General features: G+C 36.7%; 2 protein-coding genes across 3 annotated transcripts in view; both read right to left on the minus strand.

The window, feature by feature from the left end:
- Window positions 1–241: 241 nt before the first annotated feature.
- Window positions 242–15,900, minus strand: rit1 (Ras-like without CAAX 1). 2 transcript variants are annotated; one of them, XM_051871808.1, is made up of 6 exons: window positions 15,735–15,900; window positions 13,530–13,619; window positions 9,312–9,368; window positions 7,644–7,717; window positions 5,048–5,239; window positions 242–1,791 (listed from the first exon to the last, which is right to left on the minus strand). In XM_051871808.1, the coding sequence occupies exons 2-6, from the start codon at window positions 13,609–13,611 to the stop codon at window positions 1,561–1,563; spliced, it is 636 nt and encodes a 211-aa protein (XP_051727768.1). In that variant the 5' UTR covers window positions 13,612–13,619; window positions 15,735–15,900; the 3' UTR covers window positions 242–1,560. The 2 variants fall into 2 exon arrangements, with proteins under 2 accessions (XP_051727768.1, XP_051727769.1); XM_051871809.1 differs by lacking the exons at window positions 9,312–9,368; window positions 13,530–13,619; window positions 15,735–15,900 and adding an exon at window positions 7,927–9,293.
- A 1,822-nt stretch (window positions 15,901–17,722) lies between these two features.
- Window positions 17,723–26,614, minus strand: part of syt11a (synaptotagmin XIa) — a 31,184-nt gene continuing 22,292 nt past the window's right edge. The window contains exons 3-4 of the mRNA XM_051871791.1: window positions 21,546–21,666; window positions 17,723–21,223 (exon numbers count right to left, since the gene is read on the minus strand). Coding sequence (XP_051727751.1) covers window positions 20,913–21,223; window positions 21,546–21,666 — 432 coding nt within the window. The 3' untranslated portion in view covers window positions 17,723–20,912. The remainder of the gene's footprint in view (window positions 21,224–21,545; window positions 21,667–26,614) is intronic.

A 26,614-nucleotide genomic window follows, 5' to 3' on the forward strand; every position in this document is an offset into this window, starting at 1 on the left:
GATGTCAGAGATGGCAAGAAGTTAACCTGGAAATTGCCTATTTATTTTGTATGAAATTATAAAACTTTAATATGTAACGACAACAAAAGCTTTATGAACTTACTGTCAGTTTCTAGCGACTAACAATAAAAAAATACCCACCAGGGGTCGCCAAAAATTAAAAGGTATAGATTTAATATTACAGTTCATAACTATAACTAGTATAAATATTAATATTAATTATAATAATCAGACCATTCAATAGATTGGTAAAGTGAATTTTATTTGACAATCTCAGATGACAATAAATAAAGGAAATATAGTAAAACCATTCTGGTTAAAAATAAAAAATAAAATCTAATAATCACAAGAAAAATAATGACATGAATTTGCATGAAATGCCAAAATGAACAGACATACCATTCAAATTTGATGCGTAGTAAATGCACAGCATGTGTACGAGGAAATCCACATAAGGACTCGCCTTCCTAAGCCACATTAAGGCGTTTCATTTCCGACACTGACTACAGAAACCATTGGAATAAAAATGACCTTGTGTAAAAAGGAAACAATTTTGCTTTGCATCGTAATCAAGTTGGTAAGTGTGTTAATGTGCTTAAAGGTGGACCTGAATATTGCTCAGCAAGATTTCACATAGTCATTCATACAGTGTATTTTGCAGCTACTTCATACAGCTGTTTACATCAAGCGCACCCCAATTGACTGAATCTCACGAAACCTTCAAGAACATGTCCAAGTCATATTTCAGATCAAAATATAATAAATTATATTTTGATTCAAGAAGATTATGGCTTTTTTTATTAGCATTTTTGCATTGTGACATTATTTTCATGACCCGGACATGTTATTGTGAGATGTAGTTTATTAAAAGAAGCTATAAAGAAGAGTTGCAAATCAAATGCTCATTTTCATTTTAAAACTACAGCATGGTTTTTAAATGCATCTAACAAAACTACAGCCATGTTAAAGGAATGATTTGCAGTACTCATTATACTGGTAGATTAATATTTCTACCATAAACCCTTGCTTATTTACCCACCTCTGCACACACTTCGCTCTTTCTTTCTACTCTGCACAACATGCTCTCTTAAACTCAATTGACCTTCATATTTTCCCGCAAGCAAATCTCTGACAAGTGCCTGACATGACCTTACCTCTCTTCACTTCATTCTTTTCAAAACACATGTAGCAAATCCTTCCATGCCCTGTTTCCTACATTCCCATCAGTTAAAATGAGGTACAACATTCCCCCTGACATTCACTTTCACAAAGTATAATGCTGTCCAAAAAAGAAAAAATAATAACTACTGTCAAGTTTAATATTTCTTTCTTAATCTCTAATATCAGTAAATCAGCCCACGTCCCATATGACGAGTGCGTGTGTCCTGCACAGTGAGGGTTGTGGTCTAACTGAAATGATTAGGAGTGCATCATTGCAAACAATCAAATAGGAACTATAAATACAGTTCTCAAACCATCTGAGAGAGCTGGGACTAATACAGCTGTAGGTGAGAGAACCATCATATGGAAGGCCAGGGTATCCCAGCATGCCCTTCTCTCTCAGTGCTCGGACTGCTGTTTCTTATGGAAGGGGGCTTTAAGGCGACTCCAGAAAGAATGGCTGCGTCGGGTTTTCCTCTCGCTTCCCCGCACCATCTCGGCCTCACGCTGGCGGATCTGACGCACCAGTGCGGCAAACACCTCGTCGATGTAATAACGGAACGCTGCGGAGGTCTCAAAAAATGGGCACTGGAACTCTCTCGCCAACTGTTTGCCCTCCTCGACAGACACCTGAAAGTGTGAAGACAAGTTTGAAGAAGTGTGAAGACTCGGACACAAGTTAAGTAACATTGTAAAATATTAATTACATTTTAATGTATTTTTATTTTAAATAACTATATTTGAATAACTCTGTTTTCTATTTGAATATATTTTAAAATGTAATTTATTCCTATGATGGTAAAAATGAATTTTCAGCAGCCATTAAATTAATTGAATTATGCTGATTTAGTACTCAAGAAGCACAAGAAAGTTACTTTTAAAAGTAATGCATTTCAATATTGCGTTACTCCCTAAAACGGTAACTAATTGCCTTACTTAGTTACTTTTTATTTTAAAAAAAATAATGTGTTACATTACTTTTGCATTACTTTTTCTCACCTGGGCTGGGCTTGCTTGTTTGTTTTTTAATAACAACAACAAAATGTTAAGGTCCTTTCACACCAAAAGTGAAATGAATAAGCCTTAAGGCTGAAGGAAATGCATATTTACGCCTGTACAGTAGAGGGCGCAGCTCAAACAAACCTTTCAGCTGTGCTGCCATTCTGGATTAAAGAAGAATAGGATACAGGAGAAGGAAGTTCAACACTCTTATTTCTAAATCTAGTGTAAAGTAATTTTTACTCATTAATATGGTTGAATTAAATCATTGAAGGTCAGCAGCAAAGACACTGGTTAATAAAGTGAGATTAAATACAAGGAGTTTATTTGTGTTATTATTTCAATATATTTAATTATTACAGTTTTGCCTAAAATTCTGAGATTGCATTTCACTGTTTTTATTCATTTTAAGGAATACTGAATGTTTTTGTGCAAGTGAGATGAGTAAATGCATGTTCACATTTAGTCTAGAACTACAATAACCATCATGTTTACACACAACGCCTCTGCAGTTAACATATTTCTCTCAAAATGGGAATATTTGTTTTGTTATTTAAAGAGCGCATAAGTAATATGTGCCTATAGGCAGGGTGCACAACGCGCATACACTCTGCTTATTACACACACAGGGACGCGCAGCAGCACACAAACATGCCAAATATTAAAAATAAAAGGATTACAATGTAAACGATTATTATTGTGTGCATAAAGATAAAAATGCTTTGGTGGAATCCGGCTTGTCCCGTAGATGGTCTGCTCACGCGCTTTAACCTCGTGAATGAGCAGATCCGTTTCCTCACTATAGAGAAACGTTCAGTTTTTTCCGCTTGAAAATTCAGGCATGTAAATAGCGAATCCGCCATGGCGCGAGCGCAACTGGCTTTTAAAGGGAATGTGAGATGAGACTCTGTTTGGTTTATTGCATGTTACGCCCAAAACACACCCATTACTCATTAAGAGAATAGGGACAACCCTTTTAGACCATGCGCCAGGCACGCCAACCATTTTTCCCGTCCTTAAACTAGCGAAAGTGGATTCGGACACACCCTAAGCACACTTACGCTTCAGACCATGTGCTTAGATTGTTAAAATAGGGCCCCTTATCTCTCTTTCTCATCTCACTAAGATGCGGTGATCTTTCGTCGTGGTCTTTCCTTGCACTATTACGTCATAATGTGACAAAATCAGAAACAAGTCATTTTCTGAGCTTAGATTCGATAAAAGCTGTTTTTGGACTAACAAGAAAGTTTTGAGTTTTGAAACTTACAGAAAGTTTTTATAGTACAGTGACCTCTTACATGTCAAAAGATACAGGAAAATTTGATTTCTCAATTCATGACCCCTTTAAATGAAAACAGAAATCTTTTATACCATTATAAATGTCTTTACTGTCACTTTTGATCAACTTACTGCATCCTTGCTGAATCAAAGTTTTTATTTATTTAAAAAAATCTCACTGACCTCAAATTTTGAAAGGTAGTTACAGTGTGTATATACTATATACAAAAGTAAAAAAAAAAAAAAATATATATATATATATATATATATATGAGTACTATAAAATACTTTCACAGCATGTATTAACCTTGGTTAATTTAATTTTCACAACCACTATCTAGCAACCACACAGCAATGCCCTCACAACCACTCAGAACACTCTAGAATTGAGGTGGCGGTTCTAGAATTGGTTGTGTAGTGTTTTTCGAAAAATACCAGTTAAGGTACAGTAAGAATGTAAGAATATTTCCAGGGCTTCATATATCCCAATGCCCAATGCAGCCTATTGTAAAAAGCTGAGAAAATGTAGTACCTTGTAACTGTGAATGAGAAAAGACTGAGACATCCTGTATACAGCCAATAAGAACCTTTGTAAGAGAGGCTATCAAGAATACAGAAGTTAAAAGTATAATGTGTAATAACTCTTTAGAAGTTACACTCTTCCAAGACAGAAATTGTCTAGCTTGTACGAAAGAGTGAAGAATTTATGGTACTGTATCTTGGCTAGAGTTTGCCCAAAGGCATGTGAAGACTAGGAAGAGTCTGTGTTCTTCTCAGACAGCACAATGCTAGACTGTGTTTGGCGCATATCAAACAGAGCACACCACAATGACACATCATCCCTACAGTGAAGCATGGAGGTGGCAGCACTGTGCATTAGGGATTCTTCCCTCTGGCAGGGAATGGAGACATCATAAAGACAGAAGGAACATGGATGGAGCTGAGAACGGAAAAATGACCTTCAGGGAAATGACTCTGAAAGATGACTTAAAATTAAAAAGATTAAAGTCCTAGTCAAAATAAAATAATCTAATACGAAGCACTGGTGGAATGGTTTGAATTGCTCCTCATAAATTGTACCCTTCCAGCTTGATAAGAAAAGAAATAAGTCCCATTTGTTTTGTTTTGTTTGTAGGCCAAAACTCATAAATTGGTTCCATTTTAGCACTTCCAGTTCCATTGAACTAAAGTCAGTGGGTTTTTAAAATGGGTTTTTAGTTAAATGCCTGAAATAAGGTCAAGATATTTTCATGTTTTATTCTACAACATAAAATACCTTTGTGACACCTTGTGATTTTACTTGCCTTTAAAAAAGCGGTTGATACCAAGTGTCTAAATGGGACTACAGAGGTTGTCTGGGACATTAAACGTCATCGAGAAACATCATTGAGAAACTTTTGTCGAGAAACTTAAAGGTTGGCCTACAAAAATATGGCGTCACTGCAGTGCTCTGTAACTGCTGCCAAAAATATCTATCATTTTATAGTCTATAGTATTTTGTGTCGATGGGATACATCATGGTTCCGTAACGTAAGAATCTGAGGGGGGTGAATATTTATATGAACACTTTATTTCTATAGGTACAGAGGTTTCAGGTAAATTTTCTCACCTGTCTGAGATGGACCAGGTCAGACTTGTTTCCCACCAGTACAACGGGGGTGTCCACGGTGCGTCGCACACGGTAGATCAGCTGCTTAAAGTGCCGTGCCTCCTGGAAACTGCGGCGATCCGTGATGGAGTACGAGATGATGAAACCTTCTCCTGCTCGCATGTACTGATCACGCATTGCTGTGAACTCCGCCTGGTTTAAGACAAATACATGAGGTCTTATTCATTCACCTACCCATGAATGTGACAACATCAGTTGATAAATTGTAAATGTCTGAGTTCAATGCAGCTCAGTCAAGAGCATATATGGCATGTTGTCAATTACCACAGACAGTTTCAACACTTCCCTCAGTTTGTAAACCAACAAAAATCATGTTTACAGTAATTAATTTACAAATGAAGTCATTCTAGAGCTTCTGAATCTCATATTAACCCTGTAAACCTAACATATGAAATAATAGTAAAAAAAAATGTAAATGGGACAGTTTATTGAACCTTTAGACAAATAATATAATATAAAAAATCTTAAAAGAAAAGTTTGGCTACATCAGGCTTTTATGACTCATATAGTATGATATATAGTGAGAATATGGAACTCAGGAAAAATAAACACCTCAATTTTATTCAGAGGCTTTGAAGGGTTAGTTCACCCAAAAATGAAGATAATGTCATTAATTACTCACCCTCATGCCGTTCCACACCCGTGAGACCTTTGTTAATCTTCGGAACACAAATTAAGATATTTTTGTTGAAATCCGATGGCTCAGTGAGGCCTCCATAGCCAGCAATGACATTTCCTGCCTCAAGATCCAGCGTTATGAATCAGCGTATCGAATCATGATTCGGATCGCGTGTCAAACCGCCAAACTGCTGAAATCACGTGACTTTGGCACTCCGAACCGCTGATTCGACACGCTGATTCATAACGCTCCGAAGCTTAATGAAGCAGTGTTTTGAAATCGGCCATCACTATATAAGTCGTTATTTTGTTTTTTTTGGCGCACCAAAAATATTCTCGTCGCTTTATAATATTAATATTGAACCACTGTACTCACATGAACTGATTTAAATATGTTTTTAGTACCTTTATGGATCTTGAGAGAGGAAATGTCATTGCTGGCTATGCAGGCCTAACTGAGCCATCGGATTTCAACAAAAATATCTTAATTTGTGTTCCGAAGATTAACGAAGGTCTTACGGGTGTGGAACGGCATGAGGGTGAGTAATAAATGACAGAATTTTCATTTTTGGGTGAACTAACCCTTTAACATGAAATTTGCAGCAGTTGCTGATATTTATATGGCCAAAAAATAAGATGAAATTCTGACAGCTTGTAAATCAATGAGATTTTTATAACAGACTACTTTAATAAAATAAATATAATTATTAGCTGTCAATTTATATCTGCCAATAATGTGTCTTAGTAAGTTACTGTCACAGTTCCCCTCTGTCCCGGACTCCAACTCCCATCAACCTCCCTGTCTCACACCTGCACGCACTTCCAAATCAACACACCATCATCACGGATTCGCCGCACCTGGACAACCTCATTATCTCTCCCTTTAAATGGACTCACTTCCCTGCACTCTTTGTCTGTTCTTTTGTTTGCCTTCTGTTTGGTTGTACCTGTCCTTGTGTTATTAAATCCTTTTTTCAGTTGAAGTCCGTTTCTGAATCTTCCTTGCAACAACTGACTGTGACAGTTACATGCTTAGTTTTGTACTCAAATCTTTGTAGTTATTATTTTGGGGGGCAAAACATAGTGAAATGCAATACAATGATGATTGAAAGATTCACAAATAAATGCTCCTCAAAAGTCTGATGTATCATATTTGATACTAACATTTTAACATGATTAGTCTAAAAAATGATGTATGGATAATCAAGTAAACCTAAGTTGCTTCAGTCCAGTAAATGTTTATCTTGAAATATTACTAACGATATTAAAGCCATTCTTACATTACTTAAAAAAAAAAAAAATCGATAAAGATTTTACTGCAAAAAGACATGTTTACAACGATGTAAAGGTGGACATTTTTACAATTAATTTGATATAGTAGGCTTTATGGGGTAAATTCTTCTTTACAAAAATATTAATTATTAGAGCAGCTACTTGAACAGGAACTACTGTTATAGGCAGATGAACATCTGGTTTAAGATTTCTGTCGTAATCGACATTATGCCAGATGCATTATGAAACATTCCTTGAATGTTTTAACAATGTTACCAATTGAACCATAAACATCCAATTATTATACTGCAGGCAAACTTTCATTTAACTCGTGATGAGATGACTAATGTATTTTATAACAGTGCTGAGTGATCAAATGAGGAAAAAAGGCTGACTCAGAAGGAGAAACATTGTGCCTGTGTGTGTTTGTGTCGTGTGAAGTGACAACCGCAAAGACGAAGACAGAAAGAGGGAAGTGAGAAATATTGTTAAAGGAGAATGACCTTCTTATTGTCTGCAAAACAGAGTGTTAAGTTGACTTGACTTCACTACACTTTACAACAGAGGATTTTGCACTTCAGTGTCTGTCTGATTCTTGTCTTGTTTTCCATGTGTTCATCTTTATCACAACACCCCTCCTGCCTACCTGTCCTGCTGTGTCCAAGATGTCCAGGTTTGCTGGCTCATCATCAATGCGGATCTGCGTTTTATAGGCATCCTCTAAGAACAGTAAAAACACATGCATGAAAATAATGCAGTGGTTGATGAGAGATCGCAACAACATTAAACATGCCGTCATTTTACGCCAGAATTCTTCACAAACTAGGGTCGACTCAATGCTGGATTTGCACAAAAGATTAACATGATGGCACATGCTAGTCGATGAGTTGAATCGACTCCACAGCAACTACATAAATTTATCCACTAACCATTCAGAAACATCCAGTTGCATTCTAAAAGTTGTGACTTCTTCCTGAGTCTCTCCATCAGTGTTTGACTCCGGTTTGAACAATGTAAGACTGAACACCATTACTGACAATCATCATTTTGGCTGCGTGAGATTCTCCAGCTTTATTGTTGTTGAGCAACCGAAGCGTGAGCTGTTTTGGAAAGGGGGCCAGGAGCAGCAGCTCATTTGCATTTAAAGGGACACACACAAAAACAGCATGTTTTTGCTCACACCCAAATAGGGGAAAATTTGACAAGCTATAATAAATGATATGTGGGGTATTTTGAGCTGAAAAGGGGCCTTATAGGTCCCCTTTAAATGAATCAAAAGTGACAGTAAAGACATTTAAAATGTTAAAAAAATATATTTCTATTCATCAAAATATATTACAGTTTCCACAAAAACATTAAGCAGCACAACTGTTAACCTTTAACCTTGACAATAATAATCATGACTATTTCTTAGGCAGCAAATCAGCATATTACAATAATTTCTGAAGAATCATGTGACACTGAAAATTCAGTTTTGCCATCACAGGATTAAATTAAAATACATATAAAAAATGTTTTTATAATAACTGTAATAATATTTCACAATATTACTGATTTGATTGTAGTTTTGAATAAAATACAGCCTTGGTGAACATTAGAGACTTATTTTTAAAACTATACAAAATCTTACCGACCCCAAACTTCTAAACGATGTATGAGACAGAGACAGCAGCTAACAGACTTAAGAAAAATCTTAAAAAAATCTTTGAAAACAGATTAAACATAGCAAAAAAACATACAAAAAACACGGCTTGAAAAAATAACCCAATTTACATTGTAAAAATAAATTAGACATCACCTCAAACATAAAGTGTGTAATTTCTGTGACACTATCAAAAAATGACTGTTTTCAAACAGGTTGCACATTCAACTTGGATAGCAGAAAGTATTACAACATAAAATTAAATATGTCGTCCATCTAGACTAAGATTCACTGGCCCACTTTTTGACAGTTATCGTGAATTCATCGTAATTCTTTCTGAAAATTCTTTGGTCATCTATACCAGTGGGTCACAAAAATGTTACACTATGGCCTGGTTTCACAGACAGGGCTAAGATTAAGTCTGGAGTAGGCCTTAGTTAATTTAGTACATTTAAGTATCTTTTATAAACGTGCCTTATAAAAAAACATTCTTGAGACAAACCAAAGCCACTGACATATTTTAAGATATGTCAGTGCAAGTTGCTTTCAGTTAAGACAGCTCAAACATGCACTTTAGTCTGGGACTAGGCTTAAGCCTTGTCTGTGAAACTAGGCAAATATCAATATGAAATTAGTTGTTAAGTTAAGAGGGCATGTTAGTTATTTCCTCACCGATAGTAGGGTCATGATCCTCTGGAAATCTGTGACTTATAAACTGCATGATGATGGCTACGAGACAAAGAGAAAAAGACAAGCAGAGTTCTTACATAATTGTGGTATCATGAAATTCAACAAGAGGAGTGTAAACATCTCCCCCTTCTCCCTCATGCGGAGCAAACACACCCTGCTGTCGGCATGTATTTGCTCTGTATGCGCTCTCTGCTCTGTTCCCATGGAGACAGCGATATAAAGAGAGAATATCAGTCACCCTAAAGAACCTTCTGCAGTGCACTCTCAAACAATGAGAGCAAAGCTCATGCATCCTCACCAGGTGACCTCCGCTCATCTCCTAGACAACAGACTCCTGGAGGGGAAGGAAGTTGCTAGGCACCTGCTCCTTCATAACGACCAGACTGAAGCACTGAGCCAACACCCACACTTTTATTGTCTGCCTGCCTGGGACTGTATGTCTACAACTGTAAACCAACCCACAGTCTGACCACAATAATGGGCTGCAGTTAAAGAGAATGGACAAAAATAACCCAATGAAAAAGCATGAAGAAATTACGCCGCACAAAAACATTTCACATTATTCTAAAATTTCACATTATAACATTTCATTATTCTAAATTATGATCATGTTAAATTGTCAGTATTGTAACATAGTATGTATAGACAATTATAAGCAAGCCACACAAAGGTTGAAGTGTGAAAATTGTGGTTTTGCAGCACTTTCAATTACTATTTGTTTGAGCATTTCAATCAGTCTGACCAAAGAGGTCCATAATATCTGGAGAGAGTTATGCATTAGCATTATCAATGGTCAGTTACTCAGCTTCAAATCTGCCATCTTTGCTTATGGGAAACACTGGGTGATGGCACCACAAGAACACATACATTCCCAAACCCTATTATGAACTGTGATGTCAAAGACAGTAGACCAGAGATGCCCAAACTTTTCTCAAGAAGAACCAAATGGGGGTTATGCGCAACAAACTTCCATATTCTGTATAACAGGTTGCATTGCTTCCGATTCAGGTCTTTTGTATGTGCTTCGTTTTACTCTAGATATCTTCAAAGCAGCAAGCAAAGATGTGCATAACCATGTCCATCGCATATTTAGATTGAAAGTTTTTTATTTTTATTCTTCTCACTGACATTTAGATATTTAAATCGTTAGCTGATTACCTTAAAGGGGGGGTATAACGCTATTTCATGTATTCTGACATGAGTTGGACGTAGGACGGAGCATTTCTGTTCCAAAAATTCTCTTCCAAATCCTTACAGGATTCAGACTTTTTTTTTCGAGTATTGGCCTGAGTGACGTAAACGGGGGCGGAATTCCTTCCGCTGCACAGGTCACAGGACTGCACGAAATCAACAATGTCACCAAAGAAGTGTGTTTTTGGTTGTGAGGGAAAGATAACCTTGCTTCCCAAAGAACCCAGTGTTCAGTGGAGCTGAGAGATTTGTTCTCACGCATTACATTGATGCGCTCTCGATATTTGTTATTAAAATAACCATAGAAACTGATAGTTGCAATCACTTTTTTATTGGTTAAAATGAATGGAGAATATCTCGTGTTTTTCCATGGCTGCTCGAGCCCTCAGGATCTGCGCTTATGGTTTTATAAACAAGGCCCAGTTCGGCACTGGATTTACAGATCGTTTGAGACTGAAAGATGGAGCGGTCACAGCGGTAATGATCCCGGTCATGAGTCGGAACCGCAGGTGGTGAGTAAAACTGCTTTAAATGTCTGTTTTGTTGGCAATAGGCGCCTAAGTGCATATAATGTAAACAACACGAACGTAGTGAATTCATAAATTCATTATTCATCATTCACTATACGCTATATTCATTATAGTGATTCAAAAGTTATCCATGGATAATGCGATGGTGTATTGCGTGTTTAAATACAGTTGTTTAGCTGACCATTGATAGCTTGTAGACGATCTCTACACAAAAGCTGCGCGTACTCGTGACTCTAGCTCTACTCACAGGACACGCCACCAGGCGCTCGGCTGTTTTCGGAAATACTCGGTACAGCGTATGTATCTTTTATAAACATGATTAAACTAAAGACTTTCTGGAGATATGAAGGATGCACTACTACTCTATAGGTACTCAAGATTAACATGAGATTGGCAGAAACTGTGTGTGATACCCCCCCTTTAAAAGTCCATAGAAATCGCCATCAGTTTGTGCTGCCATTTACACTTTCTTTGACAAGTGGATGCAATGAGACCTGTTCTCCTGTTTGTTCATGTGACATTCAGCGTAAAGTCAATTCCAACTTGATCACGGGCTACGGGCTAAAAGTAAACACTGCATTGTATCCATCTAAATTGAATTCTAATTTACATTTTTAATAAAAACTGTAAAATGTGGCTGCTGCTTTGGTTGCAGTGCTAGCTTCTGTCTTAACTCTGAATAGCATGAAACACGCTGATGACGTATGATGTCTGAGTGAACAGGGTGCACGAGATGTAAAAACATACGTTGACAGACAGGTAGGACATCCTATCGTATTGGACGAATTATAAATAAATATATATATTTATATATATAATGTATTACATATAAATATAAATATTTTATATATAAATATAACATTTTTATTAAATATATACATGTATGTGTGTGTATTTATATATACATGAATATTATACACAGAACACGCACATATATTACGTAAACACAGACTTTTATTTTGCAAACGATTCATTGTGATTAATCATTGTGCAGCCCTAAAGTAAATCACCTACCCTGCCTTTAAAGGTGGGGTAAGCGATATTTGAAAAACACTGTTCGGAAGTTAGTTGAACTGACACACCAGCAAACAACAACAAATGTGTAGCCAATCAGCATTAGGGGGCTTATGACGGTCGAGGAGAGAGAACGAGCAAGAAGGAGATTTGAAGAAAGACTGCAGGAAGAGAGATGAGATACAATACAAAAGAGAACAGCTCTGAAGAATATCAGTGGAATGAAGGGTTATGACTGGGCAAGATCTTTAGGACCCGCGTTAATATTAGAAAAGCTTTCCAGCGCTGGAGAGAGCTAAGCGGGAAGGCCTGAAAACAGACGCGGAGGCTGCTTTGATTCCGCTTCACACGAGAGTAAAACTAGGTTTTGAGTGTCACTGATTGTCTGGAGCTGCTGTGCTGTTGGCGACTAACAACAAACTCTTGATTGTATTTACTATTGTGTACTGTATGTTCATTTTTTGTGCTTCCTTGTCATTTGTTCATAATCTGCGCTTTATTTTTCGCAAAGCATTATTTCGTTGCGAGTCAGCTGTGATACATTCTTGCTTTCGTGTGTAACAGAGGCCAGCTAGTAGCTAGTAGTGTAGGTAAACCTATCTCAAGAGGTGCACTGACGACCGCTAGAGAATGCAGTGTTTAGGGTCATTGTTAGTTCACTCGGGCGGGGTTCAAGACCGTCTCTGTGCAGGGTGGTTAGGATTGGAGGGTGAGTTTTGGAGGCAGAGCAATGAAGAGAGGGGTGTGTTTGTTTGGGTTTATGTCGAATATCAACAATGTCCAACAGCGTTTTTGAAATATCGCTTACCCCACCTTTAATGTTAGGATCACAACGATGGTAATGCAAAGACTGTGTTTTTCCACAACTTCGCACTTTAAAACGTCTTGTAAACCTCAGAGGCATCTCTATCGTTTTGTTGCTGGAGTGATCCTGTGTTTGCATCTGTCTCGTATTTACTGCTACATGGCATGCGCAAATCAGTGGGCAGGGCTAAAGAGGCAATGATGTAGAAGTAGGCGTTGATCTTCTTCAGCAGATGCAGTCTTTTGATGTGATAAAAACCGAAACGAGTCGTTTTCTGAGCTTGGTTTCAATAAAAGCTGTTTTTGGACTAATGAGGAAGTTCTGAGTTCTGAAACTTACAGGATATTTTTATAGTACAATGACCTCTTATATGTCAAAAGATCAAGGGAAATTTGATTTCTCAATTCATGAACCGTTTAACGCCATAATTTATATTTCTCAACATCATCACTTAAAAATGTTAAAAGCATTAACGCATTAACATAGACATAACAGTATAAATTTCTGTGAAGCTGCTTATAAACATGTTATTGTGTGGTGTGAAAAGCACTGTAGAGATAAATATGACTTTGAATTTGAAAGAAAGAAAGAAGTAACAAACAATAGAGAGACAAAAGAGAGAGAAGAAGAGAGAGATGGAGAGAGAACTCCATTACTTACCACTTTTGCCCACACCACCCTCTCCTAACATCACCAATTTGTACTCGCGGGAGTGACCCCCTGTGCTCCGCGAGGACTCCATCCAAATAACTGAAACACACACCACACAAAACAAACAAAAATCTACATTTCATCATAATAAACAATTAGAAGAAATTAGGCAAAAAAAAGGCCAATCGCGCAAAATCATTTCACGTCAAATTCAAAGGAAAAAATTTAAAATGTTGAATTTTTTTTCATAATTTCCATTATTATAAATTATGATCATGTTAAATGGTCAGTACTGTAATATAGTATGTACAGACAATTGTAACCAAGCTACTCAAAGTCTGATTTCCCCAAATGGTGTGAAAATTGTGGTTTTGCAGCGCTTCCAACATTGCTATTTGTTTGAGCAATTCAATCAGTCTGACCAAAGAGGACCATAATATCTGGAGAGAGTTATGCATTAGCATTATCAATGGTCAGTTTCTCAGCTTCAAATCTAGTTGGATGGATGGATACATAGATAGATACATAGATACTCATTGGTGATTTGTCAAGCCATCATAATAAACAATGAAACACTCAGCATCTAATTCCACAGCTGCACTGTCGCATGAATGTGGGCCTGTAGCAGAACGTAGAAAAACCACCCAGAAAAAAAGCACTTGTCGAGGCTGCATTTGACACCAGTGCTTCTGTTTGATGGAGAAGAGGAAGTGAGTCATTCTGTCGAGCTATTCATGTGACAAAAGCGAAGCATCCACGGGGTGGGTGTTACATTAACCACGGTCAATAATAGATTATCTGCCAGTGTACCCCCGTCTGATGCATTTTCCATTGTCACTGACTGTGATGCTGCATTAGTTACTTTAGTTTAACAGCCCATCTATGTGATTTCTAACAATGGAAATAATACTAGACCTGAGTAGAAAGTTTTGAGCAACTCTATTTAATTGTGTGTTACATGCAGCTCCCCTCATTCTCATTTTATATATCCATATAATGTTATTATTTTGTTTGAGTTTTTGTGTTGCTGTCGTAATTGTCATTGTTTCTGGGAAAGCAATAGAAAATGTTATTCATGAAAAACGTTTTGTGTTGTCCACTACATGGATTGAAAATTGTAAGTTGGTAATAAATGGCTCAGCAATTTATTATCAAATAAATACTAAAAACGGCTTAAATTATTCAAACTGACACAATCACTATTTTTACAGCCCCTATTATTGTCACTTTCCTAAGACATGAGAATCATAAATTCAACTAATTAAACTAACTTGATTTCTATTATAGTATATCTAATGTTTACTGTTAGAAAATTGCAAAAACACAAAAATAAGGGCTTTAAACTGTATTTAGACATGATGCAAATTTTGGTAACAACGTTGGAAAATTATAAACATCACAGAAAATTAACAGAAAATCAAGCATATAATATAAGACTTAGTTTGGCCTCTTGAGCTTCAAATAGGCTAAACTTTTACTGAAAGGTAGCTAAATTGTCCTTTTAATGACCGAAGTCTTCATAATGTTTGTGACATTATTTATTGTTTAGCCTATATATGCTCACAGTTTTATTGTAGCTACTTAATTACTGTAGTAGTAACTGTGTTATGTTGGCAGTTACTATAGTACGTTTGAAAGGTAACTTTAATATTAGGGCCTTTGTCATTGTGTGGCACAAATGCACCTCGAACCCACCGCGTTAAATATGTCCAAGTTAAGAGGAAAACTTACACGACCACGAAAAAAAAGTATTTTAAACTATCAAAAGATGAATATCTGGTAATGATTTCATGACCGAGTTTGAAATGAACAGCACGACAGAACTGGTTTAACTGCATTGAAATCATAGTTTGTGATTTTAATAGACAGAACGCCCAGATTCAGTGAGTTAACCTCAATGCATCATATGTGTATATAAACTTCATTAGTTATATGTACAACGTTTATTTTATAAACTTTTAGTGATTATCAAAAACGCTGCGAAAGTTTTAACACTCTTTTGAAGCTGATGAAGAACAGCCCACAATTCATCGATGTAAGCTTGTTTACTGCAGCGGCAGAACTGCATTAAAACAAACACTTGAGTCGTTAAAATAAAATAAACTAATGAAACATAGTAGCCGCCGCCGTTACAGTCATTTTGCTTTCAAAAAGTGTGATTCTGTACATGATACAACTATCGTAAGAAGCCGAGTGAGTTACTTGGTGGCTTACCTGTGTCACAGGATCTCTGTCTCCATTGGGACTTTTGTATCGATGCAAATTATGTTTAAATATTTGATGTTAGAAAATTCCTGCCATACAATTCTCACTGTAAACATACAAAGCCATGGACGACTGGAGCAGCGTGCAGATGGGTCCTAAAGCCCGAGTCATTACATTCAGGCTATTGACAAAGCATAACAAGTTATAGAATGAAAATATAAATAAATGTACATAGATAAATCAATTAAACACTATATAGTTAGTACAGTTATTGTTACTACTGTAAAATTATAATAAAAGTGTATGAGTAAAGATACAAATACACAACAGTAAAAGAATAGCCTGTAATATGGTATATAATCTCCATCTTAATCTTGTATAAATTGTTTTTGATGACAATAGTGGCTAAAATACAGTGTTGGTACAGTGGTACAGTAATGTAGCATATGATTAATAGTACTGAATGATTACAGTATTCAAGTACCTATATTTAAGTGGTGGTCAAAGGTATTTCAAAAATACCATGTACTACCATGGATGTCCAAAAAAAAAAAAAGTTGGTAGTGAACAGTTTTCTTGTAATGTAACTACAGAGGCCATTTGTGTAAACACTGCCACCATGTTAAAGATGACATGAAACGAAAGTTGTGATAGTCTTTTCTTCCCTATTGTGACGTATATCTGAGTTAAACAGCTTCTCAAACAAGACAAAAATGTTGGGCAGATCTTGATTTTTATCAGTCAGGAATTGAGTACCTCAAAGATGACGTGTTTTTGTATGCAAAACCCGGAAGCAAGTTAGCATTTTAGGACTTCCGGTTCCATCGCCCTAAAGTCTATGGGTTTTTTGAATGGGTTTTTGCTAAATCACCTGAAATAAGGTCTGTGGTTAACAAAGCCTCTAAATATTTTCACGTTTTGATCTATGACATAAAACACACCAGTTATAACCCGCTTGTGATTTTTTTTTACCTTTATTGTGTCTTAAAAACGGCAGTCGCTAACAAGTTGCTAAAAGGGACTACTTCCTTTGGCGGGACTTTAGACGTCATCATGACAAACAGGAAATTTGGACAGAATTTCTCATGAAAAAGTGGATAAGTATTCATACACAGCGCAGATCATAATCAGCGAGCATGGTTTTTTAAATAAAGTTGTTTTTTTTTTAAATAAAGTTTGAGGAAGCTTGGTGGTGGTGACGTTGATCCGCGACCATGGTGTGCTGTAGTCCGTTTATAGCTTACTGTTAGCTTTTTACTTTATTTAGGCTTCAAAATGTATAAATGTTGTGTTAACTTGTAAAGATTATCTTGATAGACAAAACGTGTAAGTGTCATAACCCTTTGTTAAACACAGAGCTTATTTTTTTGCAATTTTCCAAAAGTCTATGGGAAAAATGCATAGGCTTTCGATCGAGGGAACCCGTGTGCCGCTAACTTCCTGGTTGGCCTACAAAAACACGTCATCTCTGATGTACTCTATTGACTGGATGGTTGTGGTTTGCTATTGCTTTGATCTCATGTGATTGACAGGTTGCCCCGCCCTCACACCAGTAAACACATCATCAGAGAAGAGATGATGGTGCAAGTGGAAGGGGAAGATATTTTGATTGAAGATTATGAGGGTACATGAATTTAAAAAAATAATAATGATATGCACGGATAAATAGTTTATAATAAATACTGCAATATTCAATTAAAAAAAAAAAGAATTGTCAATTTTGATTTCATGATGACTGTAAAACTGTCATAAGAACTAGTCTGACCAACTAGCAGTTAGCCAAAGGGAAATCAGTCTTACTTTTTAGATTCAAATTAGACTACTTTATGTAGCTAACTAAAAAAGGTTATAACGTAGTTGACTAACTTGTAAGACTAGTCAAAGCAGTTTATGCAACCAGCCACAGATCTTTGTCAGGTGTAGCTGTTAGTTTGAAAAAATAAATAAATAAATAAAAATAAAAAATATATACATAGAAAGATCTGAAGGAGATCTAATCTAGTGTATCAGTTTTTATTTTATTTGCACGTCCATTGTGTTAACAACTTCAACATACAGTACAAGTCAGCATTAGTGTAACATACTGTATTTAGCATAAACTCACAGCAGTATGCAGAAAATTTGCCCTCTAAAGCATTACACTTTACACTTTATGTTAGATGTCCCTGAAGTTCATGTAGTGAAATGAGCAGTATTAAGCTAGATATGTAAAGTACATGTTATTACACTGTACTTACATTATACACAGACGACTTGCTTGTACTTACAAATATTGAAAAGGCCAGGTAACAACATGAATCACACTACAGTTGTGGTTTATCACTACACTGTTTATCATCTAGGTCATTTTAGGGACACCTAAAATAAAGCTTAATCACTAACTTCACTCCACCTTCACATATCGACATTGCATTATCCAAATGGACTAATATATTTATTACAATAATTTTCTTCTCAGTTCATTTTCATCTTTGTTCAGCTTTCAATGTATTTGTACAACACACAACAGCAAAAAAATCGAGGGATTGTTAGGGGACGAGTGGCAGAGAGAGAAAGAGGGGCAGATAGTGCTTCAAAAGATTGGTTTACACAAAAAGAAACCATTTCCATTCCAAGTAAAACAGTTAGATACAAGAAGAGCAGAAAGTGCTACTGCCCACCAGTGCATTGGAACAAACACTCATTTACAATTGGTTATATTCTTCTTTACGTAGTTATTGATATAAAACAAGCTTTTTATGCCCAAAAGATCAAAAAAGTTCCAAGTAACACAATGAGCTGAGGGTTAAAATAAAGAAAAACACGCATGTATCATTTCACTTAGGTTGCATTGTGTAATTTGGGTTGCAGTTTTTACAAAAGTGGGTCTTGCTGTCATATATAAACCACTAAAAACTGTAATATATACACCAGTTTTGAAGCAGAAATTTGAATAGTGAATGCATGCAGGGTTAAATAAAAAAACACTATAGAATGTGGAAGAGTTCATTCTTCTATTGTAAATGTATAGCCTGGAAGTGAAATAGCAAGTCTGGACTAGGATGATGGGCACATGGTTTCTTGATCTTCATGAAAATGTGTTTGGAATGTGATTTATTTTTCTAATAAACAATGGCTAATCTCATTATGCGGTCTTTAAAACTCACAATGAGCTTGACTGCAGAGAATGCTTGGGCCTAATTTAGTGCTATATTAATTTCACATGTTAAATACGAAATATCTCTAATGAGCCAGTCGATATCTTTTTCCTCCTCTCACCCTCCCACTTTCTGCCTTACTAACTTAATATGCGCTCATTCGCACTGGGAATATGTGATTTAAATCTGCCTCAGGGGCTGTGGGCACCGAATGACATAATTAGGAACACATCCACACGCACACTGCATGCCTTCAAACATAGACTCTGGGCCTGTGTGAGACTGCAGTGTGAGCTGCTTCATCGCGGTCACCAACACTCAATTATCTCAGAGGGTGTGATATCCACACCACAAAATGGTGGTCCATCTACTTTGGTTAGTTTTTGACAGCTGCCGCTGACTAATGGTTACTGGCTCATGCCAAAATCCTAACTTTGATATGGTAAGTTATTAGTCCTATCATAGTTGTTAGGTTTTTGATATACCATATACATATATATATATTCTTTCTTTTGAAAACAAATCATAAAAATAAATACAGTACTCTACGAAAGTGCAAAAATTGGTCTGAATCTGCATATATCTGCTATAATTCATAGACTAGAGAATAGACTAGCTTAATAATCTAACAGGTCACTAAAGTAATCAAGATTTCAAAGTTGGGGTGGTTAGAGATCTGGCTAAATTTTGTTTTTGTTATTTCATGACACTATTTATGTGTCAAAAGTTTGAATGTATATTTGGCGATATTCAATTTAATTGTAAAGAAAAAGAAATTGAAGAGTACTAGTGTTACAGTACACCCTATGATACATTATGTACATCTTGACCAAAGTCATTAAGAATTAGTTGCGTGGCCTTAAGAATTAAGTGTGGCCTTAAAAACACGTTTGATGGCAACAGAAACTGTGATGTTAGGTACACTTAAAATGTACAAATTTGCAGACAATACGCAAATATGCTAATATCTGTCACATTTGGCTTTGACTGTTATTCTCTGTTTCCCTCCAACTTTTTTGACCGAACCTGATCTCTGTGTTATGGTAGCACAGCAACTGGGTCAAAAAGTCCTTTGCAGTTAAATGGAAATGTGCATAGATATGCCTAAAGGAAAAAATTCAGTCAATGAATAGTGGATATGTTAAGATATGCAACAACAAATATGTCATAGAAGTGCTAAGTCATCAAGATGGAGAAATTAACAATAAAGTATAAGTACAGCTACAAATAAATAAAGCAGCTACAGTATGGAGACAGTGTAGACTGGCTTTACTGTATGAAACAGAGTGTTTTCATAAATTAAATTCATTTTTAATCCTGAGCTGACGATCTAATTTTTATTTGGTGGTTGGCTGAAAACTCTGCCTTAAAACCAGGTATTGTTTAACAGATCTTTAGAGTTTTTTTTATTTTATTTTTCAGAGAATTTACATCTCAGTTTCAGCATCATCAGGCTAAGCATTAATAAAAAAAATTTAGATATGAATAATAGCCATATTTCTACCTTGCGTTCTGTGGTAAATATTAGCATGTTAGCAAAAATGTTCATGATGGCATCCAGTTTATTTCACCATTCATCTGTATTTACTATGAAAAATTCAGTCTATTATTTTCCTCAAAAGTGGGCTTGAAGCTCACTTTTTCTTACAGCCCTCCTTTATCCTAAATATAAAAGTGTCTCATTATCTCATTATTAGCATGCGGCTAATTGAAAGTAGTGTATGTATATTGTGAATATGCCGGTATACTGGTGAAAGGCTCTGTGGATACTGTGGTATAACTCTCATACAGGTATAATTCAGAGCCATAATTAACTTTTTTTTTTCTTTTCTTTTTTTTGCTAGGACGAATGAGACTTTTTTGCTATCAGTTCCTTAGAGAACTTTTTAAGTGGTTCCGTTAGACTGCTCCTGGTCCTTTGTACTCATTCACTCATACATCTATCTGTATAGGGAAAATGAGAGATTATAAATGGGCTTCTTTCGATAGAGGGCCTGACAGGAAGGAAGTGGTATAATACACTTTGCTTTCCCCATGTTTAAGCCAGATACTAGTACTCTGTAAGGTTATGCCACTTGGCAATCTGCCGCCTTGGGTTGTCACAGACTTCCCTCCAGTGAGTCACCCCTGACGGAATGGGGCTCTGACCACCCAGAACCAGGCGACCCACAACCTCATTCTTCGTGGTGCGGTCAAAATCGATGACCAGAAACTCCACAGAGATGTCCGGCATTAGCTCAGCGGGAACATCGTAGATAAACGATTCGTTGAAAACAGGATTGAGTGTGCATTTCTTAACATGCGTCTTCTTCTTGGCTATGCGCTTGCGGCCATAGAAGACGTTCACTTTAACATAAGGGTCTGTAGGAAGAGAAGTGAAATAATGATGTGAGAGGTTAGATACTGATAAGTTTTTGCCATCATAAACGGGATTATTTGAGTATCTTCACTCTTAAAAATAAAGATTCTTTTTTGTCATCTATGATGAAGAACCTTTAAAATCCATGGAACCTTTCCATTCCATCTTTTCTTTATAGTGGAAAAAAGGTTCTTTAGATTATTAAAATGTTCTTCATACTAAGAAAAAAAAGTGGTTTTCTATGGCATCGCTGCAAAACCCACCTTTTGAAACCTTTAGTTTTAAGAGTATATTTTGTTGTGTATATGTATGCTGTGTACTTACTGCCTGACAGACCACTGATGTCCATGGTTGGCAGGTGTTTGGCTTTGAGGACCACCACATTTAGCCTGTGAGTAACAGGCTGGTAGGACAGTGAGACCAGCAATTCTCCACGACTTTCACACTATGGAGAAACAGAAAAGAAATTGAACAATTGTTTATTAGCATACAAAAATGACTAAGGTTAATGGTTATGAGCCATCCAAGATGACCTGTCAGTGATCACAGCACTGAAGTAAAAGGATTGCCCAAACGGCTCATGATACTCAGCCCTTTCAGACTCTGTCCCAAAAGTAAGGTAAGCCTGGCCCAGTTATCCATATTTCCCAGAGCAGTGCCAACAAGGGGAATAATGCCCATCACCCAGTGTTGTAGTCGAGACCAGCTCTTTGGAGTCCAAGTCCATGCCAAGACCAAGGGCCAGATTTACTAACAGATTCCGCCAGCACAAACCCTCTTTTGGCATAAAAAAACTACTGTCAGGATTTACTAAAGACACGCAGTGAAAAATGAGCACTGAAAGGGCGTGGACAGGATTATTTTTGCGGCTGACCTTATTGCATATGCATTTGCAGGAGTTTCCCTTTCAGATGCAAAATTTATGGGAGGAGAGTATTTAAATGAATCATGCAAGGTGATTTACTAAGGTTTGCGCTAGTCAATTTACTGGTATTTGCACCATTATTTAACGCCCAAAAAAGCATGTCTTAAACCAGATGCTAATTTGCGCTGCTTTTGGTAGATTGCGTTGGTCATTATGGAAATGATCTGGCTGCGTCTGTGTTCTTTAATTTGTGCGTCGTCAGTAGATCACATGCAAAGCTTTCCACTCCCATCTGCGCTTTATTTTTTTAAGTACGCCCTCACGCTAATTTGCCCTGTTTAGTAATTCTGGCCTCAAGACTAGAAGAGGGTTGAGTCAGAGACAAGACAGAGACCTGAGTGAGTTTGGGGTGAATAAAGTCTGGTTTTGCATCAGTGTTACATCATATAGTGCATCATATGTGCAAATTCGCAATGAGTCAAGGCCGAATCCAAATTCTCTTGGATTGGTCTTGGAGCTTGGGCTTCAGACATTTTGGGGTACTACAACACAACCATCAACCTTGTCCAAGTGCTTGCAATGCCCATGGCCATCATAGCCAGGTCAGTGTCTAAGTGTTGAGAGACCTAAAGGTACCCCTGTTTCTGGGACAAGATAGCGTTTGAAAGTTATAAGATTAAGAGCTAAGGAAGTGTTAAACGTTTACTAGAAATTTCCAGGAAGGTACGTTGGGAAAAACTGTAGCTACACTCTTCAGGATCTCTGTGCTGCTTAGGACAGGATTTGGATACAACTGGCCAAAAGGATGACTGCAAGATGGACTGCTGGTGTCAAGTCTTCAGAAATACTGGCAAGTACCTTCTGCCACTTAGCAAAGTCAGGGCCCTTCAACACTTCAGGAGCATTGGGAGGTATAGGGGCTTTCCTTTCAGTATGCATGGGGTCCCTACCTGTCCCATATGATACATCTCTGACAACCTAGATGAAGTTCTACTGGGGTTCTACAAGGAAAAACTACTTCATCTTCTGGACAGTGAAATGGACCGTAGAGGAGGAGAGAGCATTTGCTGCAATTTCACCAGAGCATGTCCTGCTCACATGATACATTAAATTGCCACTTATTCTCTAGATGGACAAGTGTGAGGGAGAACTGCAATGGTGAGCCATCTGTGCAGCTGTCAGTTCTCCCTGGGCAATAGTGATCATATGTTCATGTGGGTAACCAAGGTGAAATAATCAAAGGCACCTGTCCATTGTCATAAGAGAAGAGGACAAAAAGAGCATTGGTGTCTCTGCAAGCCATGCTTCAACTCCCACAGGACATTCATTTCTAACTCCGTCTCTACGAATACAGTCTTGCAACCTGACACTTATGAGCACTGAAACCTCCAGCAACAACCACCTAAAACAGCATAAGGTGACTTTTAACCCAACTCTTTTTTATTCCCCCTTTTTTAAATTATGAGTTATGAAGCTCTGCCTCATAAAAGCAGTGTTAACAGCAAATTGTGATGACACAGGTATACAACAAGTTCCAAATGTAAAACTGCAAGTTGGCAAGTTGTTTAGCAACAAGCAACCAAATATAAACTGTCAATATTTTCCTCATTAAATGTTCATGTACTTTTTACAGTCGCTGAGTGTAGTTTCAGTGCTGAACTTTCACTGCCCCTCAATGGTAGAACAAGAATCCAGCCTCAACCCGGTTGCTGAGACCACAAAAAAAAAAAAAAAGAAGAAGAAGAAAAGGAAGAAAATAGCTTAAGTTATAAATAAAGCCACTCAATACCATTTAAAAAGACCTTTTCTGTACTGTTCTTCACTTTCATTTCTGGTCTACACAAATAATCGTTGTCTTATTTTCCAGGAAAAATATCGAAATGTATTTGAGGAACAAAATTGCTGACGAGCAATAAGCTGGTGCCTATTGTTAGATTTATGCTCAAAACAAGCTATTTTCTTTAAAGTTTTATTGTCTTATGGAATTTGCTACTCAGGTAAATGTATCTTGTTTTAAGGATGTTTAGATATTTTAACGGACAACAAGACAAAAATATAGATTGAAAAAGAAAATGATGCAGATTTAAATTCTTAGGGCTATTCTCTTTTATTCTTTAAACAGGATATTGTGACTGCCTATATTTTTGGCTTCTTTATTCGTGTTTTTCCTCAGTCACTTTGTATCCAAGCCACTGCTAAATTAATGTAAAAGTAAATTTTTTCTGTGGCACAAACCTTCATCCACATCATATGCAAAGACTTTGCTTCTATAACTAGACATATAAACGTTGCCTTTTCTTTTTCTTGCTTTTTTCTTGCCATCCCCGTCTTTGTTTTTCTTTTCTTTTAGAGTAAAGATTCCAGTCCTGCTCTTGGTTATCACCATGGCAACTTGCATTAGGTGGCATCCTGGAGCTAAACATGGACTTAAAACAGCCTTCATCTTAATGTGTAATGTCTGTAAGTGTTTGTGATTTTCTTTAGCTGTAAAATGAGACAGTCTCTATGGGTGACTGTGCTTCTTAAATGCTTAAATGGGAGTGGGGATATTTAACAATGTGCCCATGTTAATGTTACACCATGTTTCACTTGTATGCCATACTTGTTGAGCTTTTATGATAATCCAATTTATCCATGCAAAGAGTCCAAATAACTGGATTTAATTTGTACATAAATTAGCTATTAAAAAGTCTTTGTCACAGTTGGTGGCTGTAGAGAAGCGCACAACGACAGAGTAAGAACAAAAATTAATATTAATTTAATTAATTGAATCTTTAATCTATGATATTATTTTAAACAGAACACTCAGGAGATGAACTTGTAACATAACCATGTAAACTTAGATGTAAACATTACTGGACAAATAAGTAAGAAATTTTTGGTTTCTGTAAATTTCAGGATTTGTTGTATGTCTCTAAAGTTATATAAAAGGGATTACACTTTAGATAAAGACAATACATTGATACTGTATATTTAAGTGTCTATTCAAATACAACTATATACATGAACACTTTAAAACAGATACCTACTAATTTGATTGAGGTCAACCTAGTTTGACCTCAGCTAAATTTCATTAGGCTACTCTTATTCTGCACACATTCATTTTCTTTATCTTCCATGAAACTATAAGCGAGGGTAACGAGCATGGCGCTGCCGCAGTATGTCACGCACTCTTCATAATCACCCATCTCTCTTTCCACCACTCTCTCTCTCACTGCACAAACTGCACCCCATCTGTTTCCTGAGCTTTTTCTCCTTCCTTCTCTCCCATAATCCTCTCTCTCGCTCTCACTCTCTCTCTCTCTCTCTCTCTCTCTCTCTGTCTTTCTCTTGGCGGAATCGATTGTCCACCACTCCCAGCCAACACCCTAATGCTCCTGTCTTGTGGAGCCATAGGCACTGATTCAATTTAAGGATACTCTCTTTATAGAAGAGTAGAAAGCAGACAGGAAGTTCTCTGATTTGAACAAGCTTACTCTGCATAGTGGGAACACAAGCTCAAATACTTATTTGCCACCAAGCACTAAAGATTTCCTGCCGCCAGAGAGAATGAGATTATGAACATCGCTTATAATGCTATTGTTCCTGTTTTGATGGAAATACAGCAGCGTATTAGACTATGATTACTTGTTATGCAACAACTTTTAACAGTGTTCTGCTTGTGTTTGAGTGAAAATGGATGCAAAGCCTTCATCATAACTCAGTCTTTATTTCAGTGGCTGTTCATTAAGGCCTCTTTTACATCTGCTATCTGTCTTGTGTGACCCGATCACAAGCAGACAATCGATGTTCTAAATATAGGTGTAAAAGAGGTTCAAAATATTTTGTGATCACAAACTAAAGTATATTACAAGGTAATCAGAAATGTAAGTGATCACAGTGGAGTGTAAACACTGATCTGTTCTAATGTCTCTCAGACATTAAAGGCATAGTTCACCCAAAAATGAAAATTCTGTATTAATTTCTTTGTTCTGCTGTACACAAAGGAAGAAATTTGGAAGAATGTTTGTAACCAAGCAGATCTCGCCCCCCATTGACTTCCATAGTAGGGGAAAAAAATACTATGGTAGTCAATGGGGGGCGAGATCTGCTTGGTTACAAACATTCTTCCAAATATCTTCCTTCGTGTACAGCAGAACAAAGAAATTTATACAGGTTTGGAACAACTTGAGGGGGAGTAAATGATGACAGAATTTTCATTTTTGGGTGAACTATCCCTTTAACTGCCTAGTCACCTCTCAAGCAGCAAATCAGCATATTAGAATGATTTCTGAAGGATCATGTGACACTGAAGACTGGCATAATGGCTGCTGAAAATTCAGTTTTGCCATAACAGGAATAAATAACATTTTAAGTTATTTTAAATTGTAATAATATAATAATGCAATATTACAGTTTTTGTCATTTATGTTTTTTTTTTTATTATTATTTCAGCCTTGGTGAGCACAAGAAACTTCTTTCAAAAACATTAGAAAATCTTACCGACCCCAAACTTAGTAGTGTATATACAGTATAGTTAAAACAGTAG

The sequence above is a fragment of the Ctenopharyngodon idella genome, chromosome 19, assembly GCF_019924925.1.
Source record: "Ctenopharyngodon idella isolate HZGC_01 chromosome 19, HZGC01, whole genome shotgun sequence".
Lineage (NCBI taxonomy): Eukaryota > Metazoa > Chordata > Actinopteri > Cypriniformes > Xenocyprididae > Ctenopharyngodon > Ctenopharyngodon idella.

Excerpts from the sequence above, each read along its gene's own strand:
- rit1 (XM_051871808.1), bottom strand. The coding sequence starts at position 13,611 with ATGGAGTCCTCGCGGAGCACAGGGGGTCACTCCCGCGAGTACAAATTG. Across the intron at positions 9,369-13,529 it reads GGGTGGTGTGGGCAAAAGTG|CCATCATCATGCAGTTTATA; the intron begins GTAAGTAATGGA and ends TTTGTCTCGTAG. Across the intron at positions 5,240-7,643 it reads TCTTGGACACAGCAGGACAG|GCGGAGTTCACAGCAATGCG; the intron begins GTAGGCAGGAGG and ends GTCTTAAACCAG.